Source organism: Pelobates fuscus, chromosome 7 (assembly GCF_036172605.1).
Source record: "Pelobates fuscus isolate aPelFus1 chromosome 7, aPelFus1.pri, whole genome shotgun sequence".
Classification (NCBI taxonomy): Eukaryota; Metazoa; Chordata; class Amphibia; order Anura; family Pelobatidae; genus Pelobates; species Pelobates fuscus.
The window spans coordinates 71,099,427-71,121,959 of NC_086323.1; the positions used below are offsets into that span (position 1 = coordinate 71,099,427).

Consider the following 22,533-nt stretch of genomic DNA (forward strand, 5'->3'; position numbering starts at 1 on the left):
GACAGACTGGATCCAACAGGCAAATATAAGGAAAGCAAATGCTAAAAGAACAACTAGCGTATTACCGGACCTTTGAATGGCCGGATTAAACGCACCAAGAATAGTACAAGACAAGTCAAGGTCAGGATTACAGAATACAGAATAAACGTAAGGAAAAAGCCAAAGGTCTGGGTCAAATCAGAAGGGAGAATAGTCAAAGACAAGCCAAGGTCAAAATGCCAGAAAATACAAGAAATAAACGCGCTCTCAGATAAACCACAAAATGGAAACCACGACAGGGCATCAAACAATAGGTAAAGTGAGTTGAAATAAGCTAAGAAGGGTTCCAATTGGTTGCTGGGACCTGGAGACACCAAAATGTGCATGCATGTTGATGACGTAACGATGCACGCACGTCCGTGTCACCAGCATCAACTCTGTGTCTGTACCTTTGTGATAGAGGTCGGATCTTTATTAAATTTTGGGGGTGATTGTTGCCTGCAACATTTCTGATGGAATGATGTTACTAGAGTTCAATAATTTATACGTTAATAGCACTTAATACTTTATAGTAAAGGCAATAGAAGTTTTTCAAATTTCTGAAAAAAAGCAGTAGAATACCCATCTGGCCCTGGTGACTTATTCGATTTAAGAGAATTAATACAGTTTTTAATTTCTGATATTAATATAGGTTTATTTCGTAAATCTAATTATTTTGAAGACATTTTAATTTTAGATTATTTAGAAAGTTAGAAATATCGACTATAGACTGAATATTATCTTTAAAGTTATACAGGGATCAATAATAGTCCCCAAAAGCTTGACCAATGTGTTTTGGAGTTAAAAGCTGTTTCCCATTAACCACAATTTTTTTTGACTATTTCGGCATTTCTCTTAATCTTGTCAAAGACAGACTGGATCCAACAGGCAAATATAAGGAAAGCAAATGCTAAAAGAACAACTAGCGTATTACCGGACCTTTGAATGGCCGGATTAAACGCACCAAGAATAGTACAAGACAAGTCAAGGTCAGGATTACAGAATACAGAATAAACATAAGGAAAAAGCCAAAGGTCTGGGTCAAATCAGAAGGGAGAATAGTCAAAGACAAGCCAAGGTCAAAATGCCAGAAAATACAAGAAATAAACGCGCTCTCAGATAAACCACAAAATGGAAACCACGACAGGGCATCAAACAATAGGTAAAGTGAGTTGAAATAAGCTAAGAAGGGTTCCAATTGGTTGCTGGGACCTGGAGACACCAAAATGTGCATGCATGTTGATGACGTAACGATGCACGCACGTCCGTGTCACCAGCATCAACTCTGTGTCTGTACCTTTAAATCGCGGCCTGTGGAAGCGGCCGGCATCCTTGGAAACGCCAGCACGACTTCCGGCCATGTAGCATGGAGAGCGGATGGAAACCCGGCAAGAGGTAAGTATACCTTCTATGTGTCTGTGCTGTTCGGACGTGGACATGCGATCACGTCGGCCAGCCGCGGGTATGCAGTTGTGCTGGCCTGGCGCAGGTACCCGGTTGTGCCTGCCACACGCGGTCATGTAACCACCCCGGTCTGGTCATGTGACAATTCTTTCATTTGTTTGTTAAGATTTTGCTGGATCGGTTAGCGGCATAATACCATATCAGCAAGGTGGAGGGGTCCAAGGTGACCTTATGGTGTCTTCCTAGTTTAGGTAATTTGATATACAAGTTACCCAATGTCTCTCCATACTTTTTTGTTTGTTTGTGTTCCTATTTTTATGAGTAGGCCTCTTACGTAACATTTTAGAGTACACCCCTTGTCATTCTGGTCTAACAAAATCTTGAATTTGAGATGAAAGAGACACAATATTTTCAATTTTACATTACAAACTTTCTTTAAGTCTCCATTTATTTCTAATTTTGTATTCCAAGTTGTTCTTAAGGGAGACAAAGATGGGGGAGTGGTAGGATCACGTTATTGAGCCTATTTTAGTATTTGTCTCAAGATCCAGTGTATTAGATTTCAGCAAAAAAATAATCAATACGAGTGTATGTTTGATGTACTTGGGAGAAACAAGTATGGTCTCGTCCCCTTGGATTGTTTACTCTCCAGCAAGCATATAGCTGTTTTTTATGCAAAAATATTTGCATTGAATTAGATGTGTTTAAAATCTAAAAATTAGCCCGATATTTGATATTATTCCTGTCATATTTATGATCCATTATACGATTGAAATCTCCCCTTATTATTAGTCTACCTACTACCAGTTCATCAATTCGGTTCATAAGTTTGTTAAGACCAGAAATAGTGATCCCCTGCTGATCCAGTCTCTAGACGCAGAGAAAGTGTTTGACAGGGTCAGCTCGGGATTCATATTTAAGGCCTTGAAAGCATTCAATATCTCGGGGTGGATGGTGGATGCGATATGCGCTTTGTATGCTAACCCATCAGCAAGATCTATAGGCCAAAATATATGTTCCACCTGGTCTGGATTAGAAAATGGAACGAGGCAGGGATGTCCCCTGTCTCCAATCCTATTCATCATTACAGTAGAAATTTTTGCTTTAAAAATAAGACAAAATCAGTTAATAAAGGGCCTTAACACATCTAATGGAGACATAAAAATATCATTATATGCAGACGACACCCTCCTATTTGTTAAAGAAATCGCATTATACAGTAATATATGAAACTATAAATTAAATATGACAAAATCGATTGCAATGTACAAAAATTTAGAATTAAGTAAAATAGCTGAATATCAAAACAAATATAGCTTCTCTCAACCAGAATAATTTGTATATCTAGGGATTAGAATAAATAAACATATAAATAGACTAATGGAAATACATCTTTTACACCTCTTAAAAAATACCAACAAAGATCTAAAGGAATGGCGCCAAGCAGAAATATCATGGTGGGGGAGAGTCAACACCCTAAGAACCTATGTCCTTCCTATACCAAGAAAATGTATGACTGACTGATGAATGAATGTGGATTGAGAAATTTATCCCCTATAAGTTGAGGTGTTAACACCCTCCCTTTATTCATTTTATTGGCTGAGATACAGACTCTCACAGGATTAAATTAAAGAATGTTAAGAACCAGGTGACAATTTTAAAAACATAGGTTAAATTAGGATTAAGTTAAGGGAAAGACAGGAGAAGGGAATACACTATTGATGATGACTCTCTACCAAAGCCTTAAACAATGAAGTATTCAAAAAATATTTTGTCTTGTACTGTCTGAAAAAAAACCAACAAAAAAAACCCTACAGCATGGCTACTAAATGTTTAAAACTAGGTACTGGGCAGTCATTGTTGCTTATAAACACCCTGTGACGAAACCAATCTCGCCACATTGTATTGGAGGAGCCTGGTTGCCCGCCTGCTGCCTTTGGATTATGGACCGGCAGCTAAAGGGTTAATTTTACTGTGCAGAAGGATTTATTTCTCCCTTTCTGCACAGCAGTTCGGTAGATTTCATCTACCGAACAAACAGCCGTTCACCAACCTCCCCAGAGCCGTGGGAAGCCGGCCGGCGTTGTTAATTGGCCACCCAGAAGCTGGAGTGTGCCTCCTATTTACCTCCCTGAAGCTGCGGTTAACCACAGCTTAATTGCTTGTTAACTGGGTGGCCGCTGTTACACTTAGCGGCCGCTTTTTTCTGCCCGGCTTTCATGCACCAAAATCGGACACTTTTACGTGCAGGCACCGCTGAACCTCCAGCCCCTGGTTCTCATTCGTATGGATTTGGTGAATGCAGGGAAATTCGGTATTTTATGTTTTATGTGAATGTTCTAACCCAGATAGCAATGCCATGGAGCCTGTTCGTATAATTAAAGACTTTAGCTCCATGGCACTTAAACTGTATTCGGGTGGTCTGGGTGCCATTCACCTAATAATGTGCACCCAGACCTGAGCTATCTGGGGATATGTTACATGTCTGTGTTTTATGTATAAAATGTGTCTTTATGTATTTTAAAGTGATAGTCTGTTTCTGTGTCACCACGTGTATAATGGAGTCTTGCCTTTGTCCTAGGAGATAATTGAATTACTTCATTAATTATCTCCAGGACAGAGAGGAGGAAACCAGGATGCATTGTGGGAAAGTATTGTGGCTGTGTGTACGAAAGTGATACATGTCTGTCTGCTGTTTCAGTCTTCCATTTGGTCCCCTAGGGGAGTGTCCACCAGGTGGGAGACCTGCATAAATACAGGGGCAGGTAGCCCTCAATAAACAGACCACTGCTTGACCCTCAACACGGAGCCTTGTCTTGTTCTTGGGGGGATTCACTGTATGCTGCTGGAGATTGATTGCTAGAAGTGTAAGCTGATGTCTGCTTTTCCTGTTCGTCTGCTAGCAGCTATTTGTGAGGTTCCAGTTCGGGAGTTTGGAGTGCTACCTTATTCCCTTGTATGCAGTTCGGGAGTTTGGTGCATTCACTTATATCCAATTCGTGAGTTTTGGTGCTTTTACAGTAGCTGTGCCTGTCTGTGAAAAGGGGATTATCGCCTAAACGGATTTTTACCCTTTTCTGCTGAAACGGTCCGTTACAATTGGTGGCAAGCGGCGGGATCGTTCCTACAGCCAGAAGGACAGCTACAGGAGACACCATTGCTTTGGATTTTTACAAATTGAGGGCAACGCATGGCTGAGTACAGCGACCCTGACAGCACCAGCATGGAACCAGCAGTGGAGTTCGATGAGGGTGCCATGGATGACCGAGATGCAGTCCCTAAAGGCATCTGGTACCAGGCACTGGGCATTGTGGAGTACCAGCAGGACGGGAGATTCCCCAAGGAAGAGCAGCGGTTGCAGAACATAGTAGCCCTGCGGATGCCCTTCCTGGGAGAGCATCCCCTGGAGGAATGGGTGAGGAAATTGGAACACCTAGTATGGTAGGAAATGTGGCTGGAGGATGCCTACCAGGCGCTCTGGTGGTATGGGGCACAGTACCTGCCCTGGACAGCCGAGCATGACAAGCCAGAGGGAGAGGAGTTTGATGGTCCTGGCTTGTTATGGGGGTCTTTTTCAGAGCTCGAATTTGGGAGCCCCACACAAGCCCGGTTCAGTGATCTCTTGGGGTGGAGGGAGAGCAGGTATGACTGGGACAACACTCATGAAATTGAGCAAGACCTGGTCCACCTGGTGACCCGGGAGATGGAGTTAGAACAGGGCTACCAACAGCTGTTCCAATATTATGAGAAGGCTCAGCAGGAGAGCAGCAGTACAGACCCAGAGCCAGACCCATTCAGAGGGGACGAGATGGTACAATTTTACTAGGAAGAACCCCAGGTGGCCGGTGGAGATGGGACCGAGGTCTCTCCACCGGTCCTGCAGGGAATTGGGAGCCCAGTCTCCATTCCCCAGCAGCAGTGTAAAGTGCAGGAAGAGGAGAGCAGTGTCCTCCCTCCCCAGCGGCTGGCTGAGTTACAGGGGGCAGAGGTAGTTGTTCCTGCCCCCCAGCAGCAGAGTGATATGCCAGGAAGGCAGTGTGAAGTGCAGGGAGAGGAGAGGAGCGTCCTCCCTCCCCAGCGGCTGGCTGAGTTACAGGGGTCAGAGGTAGTTGTTCCTGCCCCCCAGCAGCAGAGTGATATGCCAGGAAGGCAGTGTGAAGTGAAGGGAGAGGAGAGCAGTGTCCTCCCTCCCCAGTGGCAGGCTGAGTTACAGGGGGCAGAGGTAGTTGTTCCTGCCCCCCAGCAGCAGAGTGATATGCCAGGAAGGCAGTGTGAAGTACAGGGAGAGGAGAGCAGTGTCCTCCCTCCCCAGCGTTAGCGTGATTTTTGGGGAATTGGGAGCCCAGTCTCCATTCTCCAGCGGCAGTGTGATTTGTTGGGAATTGGGAGCCCAGTCTCCAGTCCCCAGCGGCAGAGTACCCAGCAGGGAATAGAGAGCCCAGTCTTCCTTCCCCAGCAGCAGAACTCTGTATTGGGAGGAGAGACAGTCAGTCTCCCTCCACAAAGACTGGAAGTATGTATGGGAGAGGAGATTGTTACCACCTCTCCCCAGCGGCGGATCATTAATGGGCAGAGTGTTATATCAGGAGAGGAGATTGTTACCCCCTCTCCCCAGCGGCAGCTTAATGTACCAGGGGGAGACTGTAAACCCCCCACCGGTGCAGATGGGACCGTGGTCTCTGCACTCACCACACAGGGGGTAGGGAAGGTCCGTCTCCAGCAACCAGGCTCCAACCAGACTACTCCGGTGGTAGTGCTGGCACCAGGACAGAGTACCGCTGGTCTCTGCCCACTCAGCAACCCACCAAGGCAGCCTACCAGTCCACCACACAGCCGTGGTGAGGCACCTGGACATGGACAAAGTTCTCCTCTACCCAGGTGTAGTAACCATTTATTGTGGGTGGGCGGTACTGTTTTTTTCTGCTTTGTGGGTGGGCTGCTGGACTAACAAGGGCACTGACCGGCAGGAGGTCAGGTACCCTGTTAGTCTTTTTGGAAAGGGGGAGAGATGTGACGAAACCAATCTTGCCACATTGTATTGGAGGAGCCTGGTTGCCCGCCTGCTGCCTTTAGATTATGGACCGGCAGCTAAAGGGTTAATTTTACTGTGCAGAAGGATTTATTTCTCCCTTTCTGCACAGCAGTTCGGTAGATTTCATCTACCGAACAAACAGCCGTTCACCAACCTCCCCAGAGCCGTGGGAAGCCGGCCGGCGTTTTTAATTGGCCACCCAGAAGCTGGAGTGTGCCTCCTATTTACCTCCCTGAAGCTGCGGTTAACCGCAGCTTAATTGCTTGTTAACTGGGTGGACGCTGTTACACTTAGTGGCCGCTAGGTGGCGGTGTTCTGGAGCTCCCCGGGCAGCCAGCGCTTTTCTGCCTGGCTTTCATGCACCAAAATCGGACACTTTTACGTGCAGGCACCGCTGAACCTCCAGCCCCTGGTTCTCATTCGTATGGATTTGGTGAATGCAGGGAAATTCGGTATTTTATGTTTTATGTGAATGTTTTAACCCAGATAGCAATGCCATGGAGCCAATTCGTATAATTAAAGACTTTAGCTCCATGGCACTTAAACTGTATTCGGGTGGTCTGGGTGCCATTCACCTAATAATGTGCACCCAGACCTGAGCTATCTGGGGATATGTTACATGTCTGTGTTTTATGTATAAAATGTGTCTTTATGTATTTTAAAGTGATAGTCTGTTTCTGTGTCACCACGTGTATAATGGAGTCTTGCCTTTGTCCTAGGAGATAATTGAATTACTTCATTAATTATCTCCAGGACAGAGAGGAGGAAACCAGGATGCATTGTGGGAAAGTATTGTGGCTGTGTGTACGAAAGTGATACATGTCTGTCTGCTGTTTCAGTCTTCCATTTGGTCCCCTAGGGGAGTGTCCACCAGGTGGGAGACCTGCATAAATACAGGGGCAGGTAGCACTCAATAAACAGACCACTGCTTGACCCTCAACACGGAGCCTTGTCTCGTTCTTGGGGGGATTCACTGTATGCTGCTGGAGATTGATTGCTAGCAGACCTGTTCGTCTGCTAGCAGCTATTCGTGAGGTTCCAGTTCGGGAGTTTGGAGTGCTACCTTATTCCCTTGTATGCAGTTTGGGTGTTTGGTGCATTCACTTATATCCAATTCGTGAGTTTTGGTGCTTTTACAGTAGCTGTGCCTGTCTGTGAAAAGGGGATTATCGCCTAAACTGGTTTTTACCCTTTTCTGCTGAAACGGTCTGTTACACACCCCATAACAGGGAACGGGGCCTTTGAAATAACAAGAAAGAACATGGACATCGGGTGGAGGACATAAAAAATATATTGTCCACCACCCTGCCCCCACCTGTAGCTAGATTGGGGGGGGGGGGGGGTTATTACAATATACGAATATATTAAAAGAGATGGCAGGCAGGTAGAGGCCCTAATAGTAAAATTCAAGGGAGGAGGACCTAACAACTCGCCAATATATCCGAGCGCTCTGATAGCCATGTTTCAAGAAAATAAATCAGTTTTCAAAAACAAACATGTTAAAATGTATATTGTATTTTATCTGTATATCTGTATAATATTATCTGTATAAGTTTAAAATGGCAATGTGATAATGTGCAAAGACAAAAATAATGTAAAAGATGGAATTGTATTTTGTTGTAATCTATGCATTTTTCAGGAAACTTTACGGACATGAAACCAAAATGTAGAATTGGGATGCCTTTGCCATATCCAAGTGGATATTTTTTAAATAATTTATGGCACTCAAACGTCTGCAAACTTTCTTCTTTTGAACCTTTGTCTCAAATCAATGAGTGTTTGACTGGGAAGTTGATATACCTTATGGGAGATTCAACACTTCGTCAGTGGATTGAATACTTCCAAACACATATGAAGAGTAAGTGTTAACATTATTTGCAATTATAACTATGTATAAGTACTTGATTTTTCTAGACAAAATATCCGCATATTAGTACTTTATTAATTAGATTAACTATTGACATCAGTCTTTGCTTGCCATTTAGCGACATAATGTGTCAGTTACCTACCTACTTTGTATATTTCTGTTTCTTTCTGTATCTCTTTACCCCAACCTTTTATGCTCACAATATTATTGAGTTGATGCATGCTTATAAGAAGATGCTGAGTGGCACAAAATGGTAACTATTGCGCATGCACACTAGCCCCCCAATAAGGGGAAACATTGGATGGGCTAAAACCATCAGTAATGATGATCTCAGCAGAGAGTTAGTGGGGGGACAGGCCCACCAAGAGAAATAAGGTATATACATCTATTTTTATTTATTTTATTATTTTTGGTAAACATGTAAATATGCCATACATCACTCTAACTTTAGGAATATATGTTTGTATTCCAAATAGTTTTTACTTTAGGGACATGCTGACTACTGACTGCTAAAAAATGCTAAAAATGACACTATATTTATAAAATATTTATCCCTATTTAATTTCCTCTTAAAATTATTCCAGACCTGAATTTTTAATGCTTTTATTGTCAGTAATTGCTAACAATTGTATTAATTGTAAAACCTTTTTTTTGGATTACTTACAAGTGTATCATGTAGAGTTATGAATTTGTCATTATTTCAAATTACTAGTGTTTTAGAAATGTTACTATTGAGTATATAATATTTTCGCATACCAAATAAAACATTTTTTATCTCATGCTACACATCAAGTTTTTTTTACCTCACAATATTTTTTTTATGTTTTTATTTTTTTTCCAAGGCCTCAAGTTTTTTAATCTTCCTGGACATGGTATACATAAAAGATATTTAGCTCTGGACATGGATAGGAATATATATATTCAGTGGAAGAAGCATGGTCATCCATTTGTCAGCCCAGGTATCTACTCTGTCAAAGACTGTGCTTACATCGCCCGTGAAATTGATGGACTTCCTGGGAGTCCAAACACAATCATTGTTATTACACTTGGACAACATTTCAGAGGTTTCCCTCTACGTTTGTTCATCAGAAGACTACTCAGTGTGCGAAAGGCCATTGAACGTATTTTTCAACGAAGTCCTGAAACCAAGATCTTCATCAAAGTAGAGAATTCAAGGGAAGTAAACACAGATGTAGAACGAATTAGTGATTTTCATGGCTATATCCAATATCTTGCATTCAAAGATTTATTTAAAAGACTTAATGTTGGAATAATTGATGCTTGGGAAATGACACAAGCCTTTGCTTCTTACAATCTTCATCCTCCAGAGACTGTCACTAGGAACCAAATCAACATGTTCTTGTCATATATATGTTAACTTGTTATTGAATGGTGATTTAATGTTATTAAAAAAAAAATATGATTTTTGTGGACATTCATAAACAGTTACAGTATTTGGTCCATATAGACAGATTAACTTTTTTTTCAGATTTTGTTGCAATGCTCTAAATTTCTTAAATAAGTGTTTATTACAGAAATGAGCAAAACATTTAAATAGATGATTGAAAAAAAAATCTCAGTCACAACAATGTGTATACACAAACATTAACTTCAAATGTTAAAATGAGTATTAGTGCTGAAGATGTTTTGTTTTTTATTGCTTTAATTAACCACATCTGCCATTTTGTCTCCTGGCATCATAGAAACGAAATCCTTTTGCTGGGAGCGTTGAACTGAGACAATTAGCTAATAAATAGCACATGTTTATTTCTGACTTCCAAGCTTAACTCACTATATACACTGTTTCAATGGCATTGATTCATTCACTGAGATGTGTGCTCTGGAGAATGAGAAAGGCTCCCTACCATGCACACTTTCTACTAGTAGGAAAAGCAACCCCCATATTACTCAATTATGTACATTCTTTATTGCTTAATTATTCACATTACTTAAAGTCTAGAACTTTCTGTTAGCAAGACTATATAAATCCTTGATTTGTTCTAATAAACTTAAGTACTTATTAATTTTACTTCATGTTAGTCTGAGCTTATTGCACCCCAAACACTTGAGGGTGTGGCTGGACCTCGCCTGAATACAGGGAAAAGTCTCCCTGGGTCAAGCAGAGGAGCATCAGCAAACATGGTCATAGTGGTAGGATGCCCACAGAGAGTGGGTTGATAATTTTTTTTATGTTGTTTGCCTTAACGGAGGATCCTGCTGTTACTGTAAGGGGCTGTAATTGTAGACAAGGTTAAAATTCCTGCGAATGAGTTGGATTTAGTTCCCAATCCATGAGGTGGGTTAAAATTCCCCTCTGTTATGGTGGATTGCACCTCTGTGAGATGGGTTTAAGTACCCCTTTGTTTTTGTGAGGATTAAAGTCCATCTGTGAGGTGGGTTAAAGTCCCCCTCTCTTTTGGTGAGAGTAAAAGTCCCTCTGTGAGGTGGGTTTGAGTCCCCCTCTGTCTTAGTAATATGTGTGTTTTAGTAAATTAAATATTCTTGCGGGGTCTCCACTGACAACATCTTAATTCCTAGGACCGTTTAACATCGCATTTTGCCTCCCTAAATATTTTGCTTTGCTAGAGGCTGTTGCATTCTCTTGAATTGTAGAATCTTTTATTTCATATAAATGCAGTCTGTTAGTGAAACAATGAATGTGTGGTATGTGTTCTGATATTGTTTAAGCAGAATGAATGTAGATATGTCTGAAATTTATGTGAGTAAACATAGAGTGACTCCCTCCTTGGATTTAGAAATACATATTCACTTCCTATATTCAAAAAGGGTTCAAAATCCTTGCCTGGAAATTATAGACCTGTGAGCTTAACTTCTGTGGCTGGGAAAATATTTGAAAGGTTATTAAGGGTTATCAAGAATTCCTTGAGAAGAACATGGTTATCAGCAAAAATCAGCATGGTTTTATGAAGCACAGGTCATGTCAAACTAACTTGATTGCGTTCTACGAAGTAGAAGTATAGATCAGGGTGTTGCAGTGGATGTGATCTATTTGGATTTTGCCAAGGCATTTGATACAGTTCCACACAATAGATTAGTGTTCAAACTCAAAGAAATCGGTCTAGATGAAAATGCTTGTTCTTGGGTAGAACATTGGCTTAAAAACAGAGTACAAAGAGTTGTCATTAATGGTAAATTTTCAAGCTGGACAGAGGTGGCAAGTGGTGTCCCTCAGGGGCCTGTTCTGGGACCCCTTCTGTTTAACATGCTTATAAATGATCTTGAAGACAGCATTGAAAGTCATGTTTCAGTGTTTGCAGATGACACAAAATTCTGTAAAATAATACAATGTGAGCCAGATATTACTTTGCTGCAGAGGGATTTAGATAGACTGGGGGACTGGGCACTCAAATGGCAGATGAAATTTAATGTTGAAAAATGCAAAGTTATGCACTTTGGCGTAAAGAATACACAAGCAACGTATACCCTTAATGGAAACGAATTAGGGATAACAACACACGAAAAAGGACTTGGGAATTGTTATAGACAACAAACTATGCAACAATGTGCAATGTCAATCAGCAGTGGCTAATGCCAGTAAGGTATTGTCATGCATGAAAAAGGGCATTCATTCTCGGGATGAGAATATCATTTTGCCTCTTTATAAATCACTGGTAAGACCACATATTGAATATGCTGTGCAATTTTGGGCACCTGTTCTAAAGAAGGATATTATGGCACTAGAAAAAATGCAGAGGCGTGCTACAAAATTAATAAAAGGAATGGAACATATCAGCTATGAAGAAAGGTTAACAAATGTAAACCTATTTAGTTTAGAAAAACGTCGCCTGAGAGGGGATATGATAACATTATACAAATATATTCAGAGCCAATACAAACCATTGTGTGGAAATCTATTCACAAACCGGACTTTACATAGGACACAAGGTCATGCGTTTAGACTGGAAGAAAGAAGATTTCGTCTAAGGCAAAGGAAAGTTTTTTTTACTGTAAGAACAATAAGGATGTGGAATTCTCTGCCTGAAAAAGTGGTTTGATCAGAATCCATACATATGTTCAAACAGCTACTAGATGCATACTTGCAAAAACAGAATATTCAAGGATATAATCTTTCAATGTAGGGTAATAGCTTCTTGATCCAAGGATAAATCTGACTGCCATTCTGGGGTCAAGAAGAAATTGTTTCCTAGCTTGTTGCAAAATTGTGCTTCAGATTGTTTTTTTTTTTTGCCTTCTTTTGGATCAACAGCAAAAAACAAATGTGAGGAAAGCTGAACTTGATGGACGCAAGTCTCTTTTCAGCTATGTAACTATGTAACTATGTAACTTAGCAAATCACTGTATCACATAATTTTGAAAACCTGAGTCCCATGTAGTATGTGAAAAATGAAGTGTTTGAGGTGTCATAATGAATAGAGTTTTAAAGTTTTAAAGTCAGAAGAGCAACTAGGTGGGATGTTTGTGAAGAAGTAAAGAGTGTGAAGAGATCTTATTAAGGTCAGGGCCGGGGCAAGGATTTTTCCGCCCTAGGCAAACAAAAATTTGCTGCCCCCCCCTCCCCCATACTTCCTGCCCCCCCCCCATATTTGCTGCCCACTATATGACATCACAATGCCCCACCCATATGATCTGCCATATGAGCCAACGTCAGTGCTGCACACAGTGTCTTTTATCTGAAAAGACAGTATGTTTACATTAAAAAGCCTGCAGGGACAGGCTATAGACACCAGAACCACTACATTAAGCTGTAGTGGTTCTGGTGACTATAGTGGCCCTTTATTGATAGGTAAATTAAAGATTAGTGCCACTAATAATATACTGGATTGCCTACTTATCTCCAGATGAGGACAAGAGGATGATGATGGGCTCAGGCTGCAGTGTGGCTCTACTGGTCTGGTGTAGAAGAGGATCTCTGGAGACTGTTTGTAACTGTCCTTATAAAAATTGAACAGCAAGAAGCTCCATTTTTTGGGGCACCTTAAACAGCTCAAGGTCTGGGCCCCAGGGCCTGACCGTGAGTATGCCCCTTACGGTGAGTATGCATACAAGACCTGATCATAAGTCCACCTACATGGCTCACCCATGAGTTCTCTCACAGGGAGCGGAGTGTATGTGTGCAGGGGATGTGTTATGTGTTATGTGTTATTGTAGAGAATGTAATGTGAGTGTGTTCATATGAAATGTAGTGTATAGGGATACCAATTTGTGTAAGGGATATAGTATGTGTATAGAGGAATCAGTGTGTGTTTGTGTGTAAGGAATGCATTGTGTGTTTCTGTATGTGTATGTGTAAGGGATGCAAGGTGTGTTTCTGTGTATGTAATGTAATGCAGTGTGTGTCTGTAAGGAGTGCATTGAGTGTGTGTTAATCCTAAATTTCCAGCATAATGAGTATAGTGTAATTAGGGATTTTTGAAAGTTAGTTTTTTGAATGGTCTAGTCCAGTATACATTTTTATCTGTCAAATGGTTTATTTAGCCAAATGATGTTATTTAGCCTGTTAAATTAGTATTTCTATACATGTGTAATTGTTTTTTATAAAACTAGATGTGCGAGATTTTGTTATTGTTTACGTTTGTGTTGTTTATTTGGGAATTAATATTAACATATTCTGTTCATGCTTCCATATGAAGCTGGCTTAAATTAGTTAGAGATCAGGATCCATGTGAATTATATTAATCTGTGGTCAAATTATAACTTCCACAGACAAGTGATAATTATCTTTTGTCCAAAATAGACAGAAGGGTATAATCTGCACCAGAATACATCTATGTTAGTCTAAGTGGCCCCAGTGTTTAATCAACTTCTTGCCCAGCATCTGATATTATTATATAGTTCCATCTGAAGGTATTTGTTTTATCTTCTAAAATTATAAAATACTGCAGAATATGTGGGTGGCACATAATATTTGATGAAGATATTATTTGATGACAAAGGTGTATTGCATGTTTATTATGTCCCAGGATGGTTCCTTTTCCAATTCTTTATGTTGATCTATGGTGTCTGCAAAGTTGTACTTTAAGTTATCTGCGATAAGGAAACATTCATATAATCTGGAAGGGATTGCTCTCTTGAATGTATATTTTGGATTGATCACTCTACCATCACTCTCTCATGACTCACTACTTATCAAAATAAATAAATAAATAAATAAATAAACACTCAGTGAAAACTACACTTACCATATGTGTCACTTTTATTATTATTGTTATATTTATATAGCACCAACAAATTCTGTAGCGCTTTACAATGGGTGGACTAACAAAGAAGTCATTGTATCCCGACAAGTTTGACGCACAGGAACAGAGGTGTTGAGGGCCCTCCTCAATGGGCTTACATGCTAGAGGGAGTGGAGTAAAGTGACACAAAAGGTAATGAAAGTATTAGGAAAGCAGATTAGTAGAATAGTATTAACTGAAGACTTAGTGTGGGTGTTTTTTTTATTTTTTATTTAATGACAGTTGAAGGAGAAGAGTTGGGAGCCATTAACAGTTTAATTATACCCCACTATACCTCACTGTGATGGACAACCAGTATATGGCTGCCACGGACTCCCTTTCCCCAAGTAACGTAGCTCTCACTCATAAAAATAAATAGCGTTGGGATCACCTTTCTCCCCAAACATTAGTCAAGACTGTATGCTGGGAGTATCTGTTGTGGTTTCGCACTGGATACTTTGTATTCCACGTTTTAATAAGATGTTGGGGTGGTCCGAACTAAGGAAGTTTCGAATGATCAAACGAACAGGGAAAAACGAATATCACCAAACCATGTGATGGGGCATTCCTTCACAACCACTTCCACTAGAATGTAAGCAGGGCCCTTATTTGAGCAGGACCCTCAATCCCCTCTGTTCCTATGCATCCAACTTGTCTGGTTGCAAATACTTGTCTGTTAGTCCACCCATTGTACAGTGCTGCAGAATTTGTTGTGGCTTTATAAATAATTATAATATTATTCTGATCTGATACTCTACAAATTAATTTTCTTAAAATCATTTCACCTATTAAACTGTACTATTGTTATGCACCATTCTCCTAACTATCTGAACTTTACAGCAAGTTATCTAGCTATTTTCCATTGAAATTATAATTATCTAAATTACTTGTTTTCATTATCTACTTTGGAAATTATATTCTAACATGTTTGAAGCAATTTTCTTTGTTACGTGTTGTTTGATCACTGATAATGTTACTATCGCATAAATTGTTGTTGTCACAATAAATTATATTTTTAATATAGTTGTTGTATGTTATAATGTACACTAATAAATAGGTATCATTGGATCCCATGCTCTCAAGGGACTAATCCTTCCTGAGCTCTACAGTTTAGAGTGGTACTTTAACCACTCGGCACTTGTGAGTTTAATAATTTAGAGTTTCAATCTTTTTACCTGATTTATCTAACAATGTGTGCCTCTATGTTTTTCATTAATATAACTTTTGGTCCAACAGAAGGATACTGTGCAAATCTATTGGTCTTTCTCTCTCTATTGCTATTTATAGTGATTTTTGCATGTACCAATTTGTTTTTTGTAAATTAAAGTTTTATTGTCATTTAGCAACAATATGAATACACAATGATAGAAGGACAAGCAGGACCCCAAGTAGTACAATTTTGTTTGTTTCTTTCCTTTTTTAAATGTTTTTCATTTTTTTTTTTTTTTTAGTATAGCCATTTAGGAGTTAACCACTGTGTAAGCCTTAAACCTGTCTATCTGAAACAATACGTCAAAGTTCATTGTGAACAAAACAATGGTAAAAAGGAATAGCAACGAAACCCATCTGCAGAACCACAGAGGTCAAGATAACCCTATTCACTTCTATTGCACAAAGTATAAATCATTAAGCCGTTGACTGGTGCTAGTGTTCCACAGCACCCTCCCCACAGGATTTGGTGTGAACATGCTCCAGAATTTTGGCATTTTTTATTAGTGCAATTGTTTTGGCATTGAGAACATTGCTGTCACTAGTGCACTTTAAATATTTACCTGCATAAAAATATTTGAAACACTTCAAATAGTCACAACTATTGTGGATTTTCACATTGTTTGTTATTTTTTTTTTTTCAATTCTTTATATTTGTAGTGCAGGGAAGTACAGACAGATGCAATAACACAAAGAAGTATAACATTGTTCACAATCATATAGGTAATAGAGGCAGGTATCATGTCACAAGAAACTGCACTATTTTATATTTACGTAATAAACATGCTGAACATACATGACTGAGTGTGAGACTAGGTAAGAGATTTAATAATAAAAAGCGTCAGACAGGATGATTACTAGTTGTATTAGAGAGAAAACAAATCTGTGAGCTAGACAGCATTATACAGCCAAACATAGTTATCATAAATCGAGACACTAGGCTGAGACTCTCAAGAAATTAGCTAGCCTGCCATTGTGTTAGCAATAGCATGAAGGTGCTGTGTAACTTGCTAGCAATTGTGAAGGATATAATTGGTGGGGGAAAGTAGCTTCTAGTTGACGGTACCTGTTTTCCTCAGAGTACTCCGGAAACAAGTAAGGACACACACACACAAGGTAGCTGTTTCTAAACGAGTTCAAATTTTAATGACTGTAGGCAGAGTTTTTATACAAATTCAAAAGGTACAGTTACATGGTGTCAGGGGTCCGCGGGCGGCTAGGAGGGGAGGCTGCTCGCAACTTGCAGCACTCACCCTCAGTCCATCGCCGCGGTCTCCCCTCCTCCTACCTGTCGGCGAGCGGTGTCTCCTCTCCGCCGCTCGCATCCTTCACGCCTCCCAGCGGCAGCATGTATAACGCTGCACGCTGGAAGGTCGTTAATTTATGCAAACGCCGGGGTCATGTGAGTGACCTGGCGTTAAAGCAACAGTACCACAATCACAGTGGGAGGCTTAGATATCTCCCACTTGTGATTGTTAATTCTGATTGGAAGTTATCCAATCAGAATTAAACCTAGGGTATTTATACTTACCTTTCCTGTTCCTCCCTGCCCTGTTGTGGTCTTTGCTGTATAGTATTGATTCTGAACTTGTGATTTCTGGTTACGTACTCTCTGGCTTGTTAAACTGACTTTGTGACTTTCTCCTACCCTTTGACCTCGGCTTGTTTATCGTTATCCTGTCTTCTGGTTCCCCTGACTCGGCTTGTCTCCTGACTATTCTGTGTGTGCTTAGCCCGGCCACTCTAAGGTCCGGTACGGCACCTTTTCTGTGTGTGTGTGTGTCTGTTAGCGTGTTGGGTTCCCGGAATCGTGACACATGGTTAGAAGCACGTATACACATTTCTGATAGTATTGACTCAAGAACATATGGCAATAACAACAGGGCATGTTCTAGGTCACGTTGACATGGTATGGTTTCAATGTTCCTTTTGGCAGATATGTCACAGTTTCAATATGCCCTTGGTTACACAATCAGTATTTGTCAGCAGTTATTAGATTAACCACTTCAAGTGAATTAACTAAAAGGTAATGCAATAGACAATTGTAACCCTTCAATGATAAAAGTAGTATAAGTAATAAAAAACAGTCAGGGGTCCAGTACTCGACTTAGCTAACATGGTCCGATCTGGTACTTCCCCGTACTCTATATTCGCCCGTCTGAGTTCCCGGGGTGAGTGATATGTACAGGCATACATACTTGCGACCCATTTCTCTGTATCAGCTGTTAGGAGGGTGATTATGGCGTATATCGCAGTGGTGTATTTTGAATTTGTGCTGCCCTAGGCACGACTAAATTCGGGCACCCCCTTCTCTAAATTTGTCCCACCACTTCATAACACACACACCATCACTGACTGACACACATACACACACACACACACAAACACATATTTTCTCATACACTCATCAATTATTATTTTTTTATTATTATTATTTAAATCCACCAAGCCTTCCTACCTTTGGGAGAGCTGGAGTGGATCCTGACTCTAACTGCTGCTGGATTGGCTCCTTGCTTGGGCTGCTGTTCTGGCAGGCTCCTTCTGGCTAGGCTGACTGGGGCTCTTTGCTAGGCTGGCTGGGACTGCTGGCAGGCTCCTTTTGGCTGGGCTGGCTGGGGCTGCTGGCAGACTACTTCTGGCTGGGGCTGCTGGGCGGATGGGCAGCCACTCAATGAAGGCCACGAGGGAACTGAGCTCTCCCTGTTCTACTCCCTTGTGCACCGCCCCGGCCGGAGTAATGTCATATTCCGGCTCCTGGCATCATAGAAGGGCATGCGAGGGAGCAGGAAGCGCTCAGAAGACTGCGCTCCCTCACCGCCCACCTACACGATCAGTATTGGAACGCACTGGGGGGGCCTTAAGGTGGTCAGCTGGCCACCTCTTGGGCCCACCAAGGTGAGGCAAACATGACATTTGCCTGGGCACTTAGGGCGGCATTTTTTTGCTGCACCCTGAAAGTGCCGCCCTAGGCAAATGCCTTGTTTGCCTCGCGGCAAATACAGCTCTGGTGTATCGCCTGTGTTCACAGCTTAGTTGGCTTGTTTTTGGGGTAACAGGGGGATGGAATGGTCATTGTGAGAGGTTTGGCCACTTGTAGTTCACCACCGGCACAGTACTAGGGGGCTAACGAGAGATCTAATCAAGGTAGGCATCTGAGTAAAAGTAATAATAGGAGTTACCCATTTTTAACTTCATGTGTAAGTTGACATACTGTGATGCGTCGCTCATTGACCCCTGAGCACTTGGGGGGAGGGGGGGAGGGGTTCTGGGGCAGGCACTTATTGATCCTTTAAAACACTGCTAAAGTTAAAGGGACACTCCAGGCACCCAGACCACTTCTGCTCATTGGAGTGGTCTGGGTGCCAACTCCCACTACCCTTAACCCTGCAAGTGTAATTATTGCAGTTTTTCATAAACTGCAATATTTACACTGCAGGGTTAACTCCACCTCTAGTGGCTGTCTATTAGACAGCCACTAGAGGTCACTTCCTGGGTTCTAGCACAGGTTTCCTGTGCTAGAGCGTCGCTGGACGTCCTCACGCTGTGTGAGGACCTCCAGCGTCGCTCAAAACCCCATAGGAAAGCATTGAAATGATTTTTCAATGCTTTCCTATGGGGAGACGTAATGCGCATGCGCGGCATTTCCGCGCATGCGCATTAGGTCTCCTCGGCCGGTGAGCGAGATTAGTCTCGCCCACCGGCCGACGTAATCATTAGGAGGAGCGTCGCGGAGGCGGAGACAGCGGCGAGGGACATCGCCGCTGTCCCAGGTAAGTGACTGAAGGGGTTTTCACCCCTTCAGTAACCGGGGATTGGTGGGTGGGAGGGAGAAGGACCCTCCAGTGCCAGAAAAACTGATCGTTTTTCTGGCACTGGAGTTTCCCTTTAAGTAGGTAAACCTTAAGTAACTATATTATTATATAGTTACATAGTTACATAGCTGAAAAGAGACTTGCGTCTATCAAGTTCAGCCTTCCTCACGTGTTTTTGCTGTTGATCCAAAAGAAGGCGAAAAACCCAGTCTGAAGCTCTTCCAATTTTGCAACAGACTAGTACAAAATTCTTCTTGACCCCAAAATGGGAGTGAGATATCTCCTTGAATCATGCAGCTATTACCCCACTAATTTCTAATGATATCCCTGTATGTTATGTTTTTGGAAGTATTTATCCAATTGCTGTTTAAACATATGTATCGACTCTGATAAAACCACCTCTTCAGACAGAGAATTCCATATCCTTATAGTTCTTAATGTAAAATGTATACAATGTATAGCCTTGTTTATGAATAGATTTCCAGATAATTGTTTGTACTGGCCCCGAATATATTTGTTTAATGTTATTATATCCCCTCTGAGGCGCCATTTTTCCAAACTAAAGAGATTTAAATTTTTTAACCTTTCTTCCTAACTAAAGTGCTCCATTCCTTTTATCAATTTTGTAGCTCTTCTCTGCACCTTTTCTAGTGCCATGATATCCTTCTTTAGAACAGGTGCCCAAAATTGTACAGCATATTCAAGATGTAAACTTACCAGCGATTTATAAAGAGGCAAGATTATGTTACATAGTTACATAGTTACATAGTTACATAGCTGAAAATAAACTTGCGTCCATCAAGTTCAGCCTTCCTCACATTTGTTTTTTGCTGTCGATCCAAAAGAAGGCAAAAAACCCAGTTTGAAGTACTTCCAATTTTGCAACAAGCTAGGAAAAAAATTCCTTCTTGACCCCAGAATGGCAGTCAGATTTATCATTGGATCAAGCAGTTATTACCCTACATTGAAAGATTATATTCTTGAATATTCTGTTTTTGCAAGTATGCATTAGGCATGTGCATGGGGAAAATTTTCGGTTCGGTTTGGCATTCTGAAATTTGGAATTTTCGCAATTCGGGACTTCGGCAATTCGGCACTTCAACACTTCGGAACTTCGGCACTTCGACACTTCGGAACTTCAGCATTTCTTTCAGACAAATTTACTAATACTAAGTAAAAATGACTTAGTATTAGTAAATTTTGCCCCTACTTGCTATACTGCGAGTAGGGGCATGTCTAGTAAACAGTGAGCAGCCTGTGGCTGCTCACTGTTTTAAAAAAAAAAGGCCCCCCTGGCAAGTGGGGGCCCTAAAGTAAAACGATGGGGGGGCATATTGCCCTCCCCCCGGCCCCCACCCCTGAGCAATGGGTGGGGGCACCTAAATACTAAAAAAGGTCTAAAATTGCAATCATACTTGAGAGACACAACGCAAATAATTAACACTCTTTCAACTGTAAAATGGAAAAAGGAATATTTCCTAGTTACTGTAGATGTGACGTCTTTATATACAGCAATTGAACATCTCCAAGGCTGCGAAGCCATACAGTATTCCTTTGCCAAATACTCGGAACTAAAAAATGATCAAATCAGTTTTCTTGTCCAGTCTATTGCTTTCATTTTAAGTCATAATTCGTTTTGGGCACAGCAGAAATTTTACCTACAGATAGAAGGCAATGCCATGGGAACCAGGTTTGCGCCGAGTTATGCCAACCTCTTCATGGGAAAATGGGAAGAAGAATTTATCTGGAAGAGTTCCCCATTCGGCGCAAACCTGGTCCTATGGCGACGCTATATAGATGATTGCATTTTTATTTGGGAAGGAAACTTATCCTCACTTGAAGATTTTATGAAATATCTGAATTTTAACCCATACAACTTACGATTCACTTTTACCTATTCTCAAACCTCAGTTGAATTTTTAGACCTAGAGATATACATAAAAGAAGAGATGATCTGTACCAAAACTTTTAACAAATCCGTTGACTGCAACAGCTATGTTCCGTCAGATAGCCACCACAAAAGGACGTGGCTTGATAACATCTCATATGGACAATTCAGACGCATTAGACGTAACTGTACCGAATTCGACATCTGTAAAGATCAAATGGAAAATATGAAAATAAGGGGTATAAAGAAGAAAGATTGACTGATGCTATGGAGAAGGCTCTCAGCCTACCACGACAAGAAACATTAGATAAAAGAAAAGAATTACGCAAATTGGATATGAAGACTCCAGCATTTATAACCCAGTTTAGCAATCAAGCAGGAAAAGTTAGAAACATCCTGAACAAACACTGGAAGATTTTGAAGGGAGACAACACACTAGGTGCAATATTGGAAGAAAAACCCAGAGTAATTTACTCACGTGCACCAAACCTGAAAACAATGCTAGCCCCAACACTAACAGAAGTAAAGAAACAGAACAGCAATTCAGAAAATATAGGTTTTCACAAATGTGGCAAACCCAAGATTCAATAATTAAACAATTCCAGAATATGACAGGCGATGAAGATTTCAAAATTAGGACGAATCTGAGTTGTAATTCCAGTGGTGCTATCTATCTATTGATTTGTCCATGTGGGAAACATTACGTAGGACGGACCAAAAGAAAATTTAAAGTAAGATTAGGGGAACACATCCGTAATATCAAGAAGAGACTAAGCACTCATAATCTTTCGAGACATTTTTCCATTCATCACTCCAATAATCCAATAGGTCTCATATTTTAAGCCATTGAAAAAGTGAATGTTCACTGGAGAGGAGGAGACCCAGAGAAAGCTTTGGACAAAACCGAAGCAAAATGGATTTTTAAACTTGATAGTCTCGAACCACGAGGTCTCAATATAGACTTCGAGCTGAATGCATTCCTTTAGTATATTCTCTCTTCTTATCCTATATAATTTTTTATAAGTTTTTCTAACTCCCCTTTCCTCTTAAATTATTAATTATTATATATTTTTTACAATAGGGAATTTACCAACCCAATTTTAAGG

At 40.9% G+C, this 22,533-nt stretch overlaps 1 protein-coding gene across 2 annotated transcripts in view; it reads left to right on the top strand.

Moving 5' to 3' along the window:
- The window catches only part of LOC134568672 (NXPE family member 2-like), a 70,698-nt gene extending 60,926 nt beyond the window's left edge, over positions 1 to 9,772 (top strand). For both annotated transcript variants that reach the window (XM_063427322.1, XM_063427323.1), the window contains 2 exons: positions 8,094 to 8,312; positions 9,164 to 9,772. In XM_063427322.1, coding sequence (XP_063283392.1) covers positions 8,094 to 8,312; positions 9,164 to 9,699 — 755 coding nt within the window. In that variant the 3' untranslated portion in view covers positions 9,700 to 9,772. The remainder of the gene's footprint in view (positions 1 to 8,093; positions 8,313 to 9,163) is intronic.
- Positions 9,773 to 22,533: the final 12,761 nt, after the last annotated feature.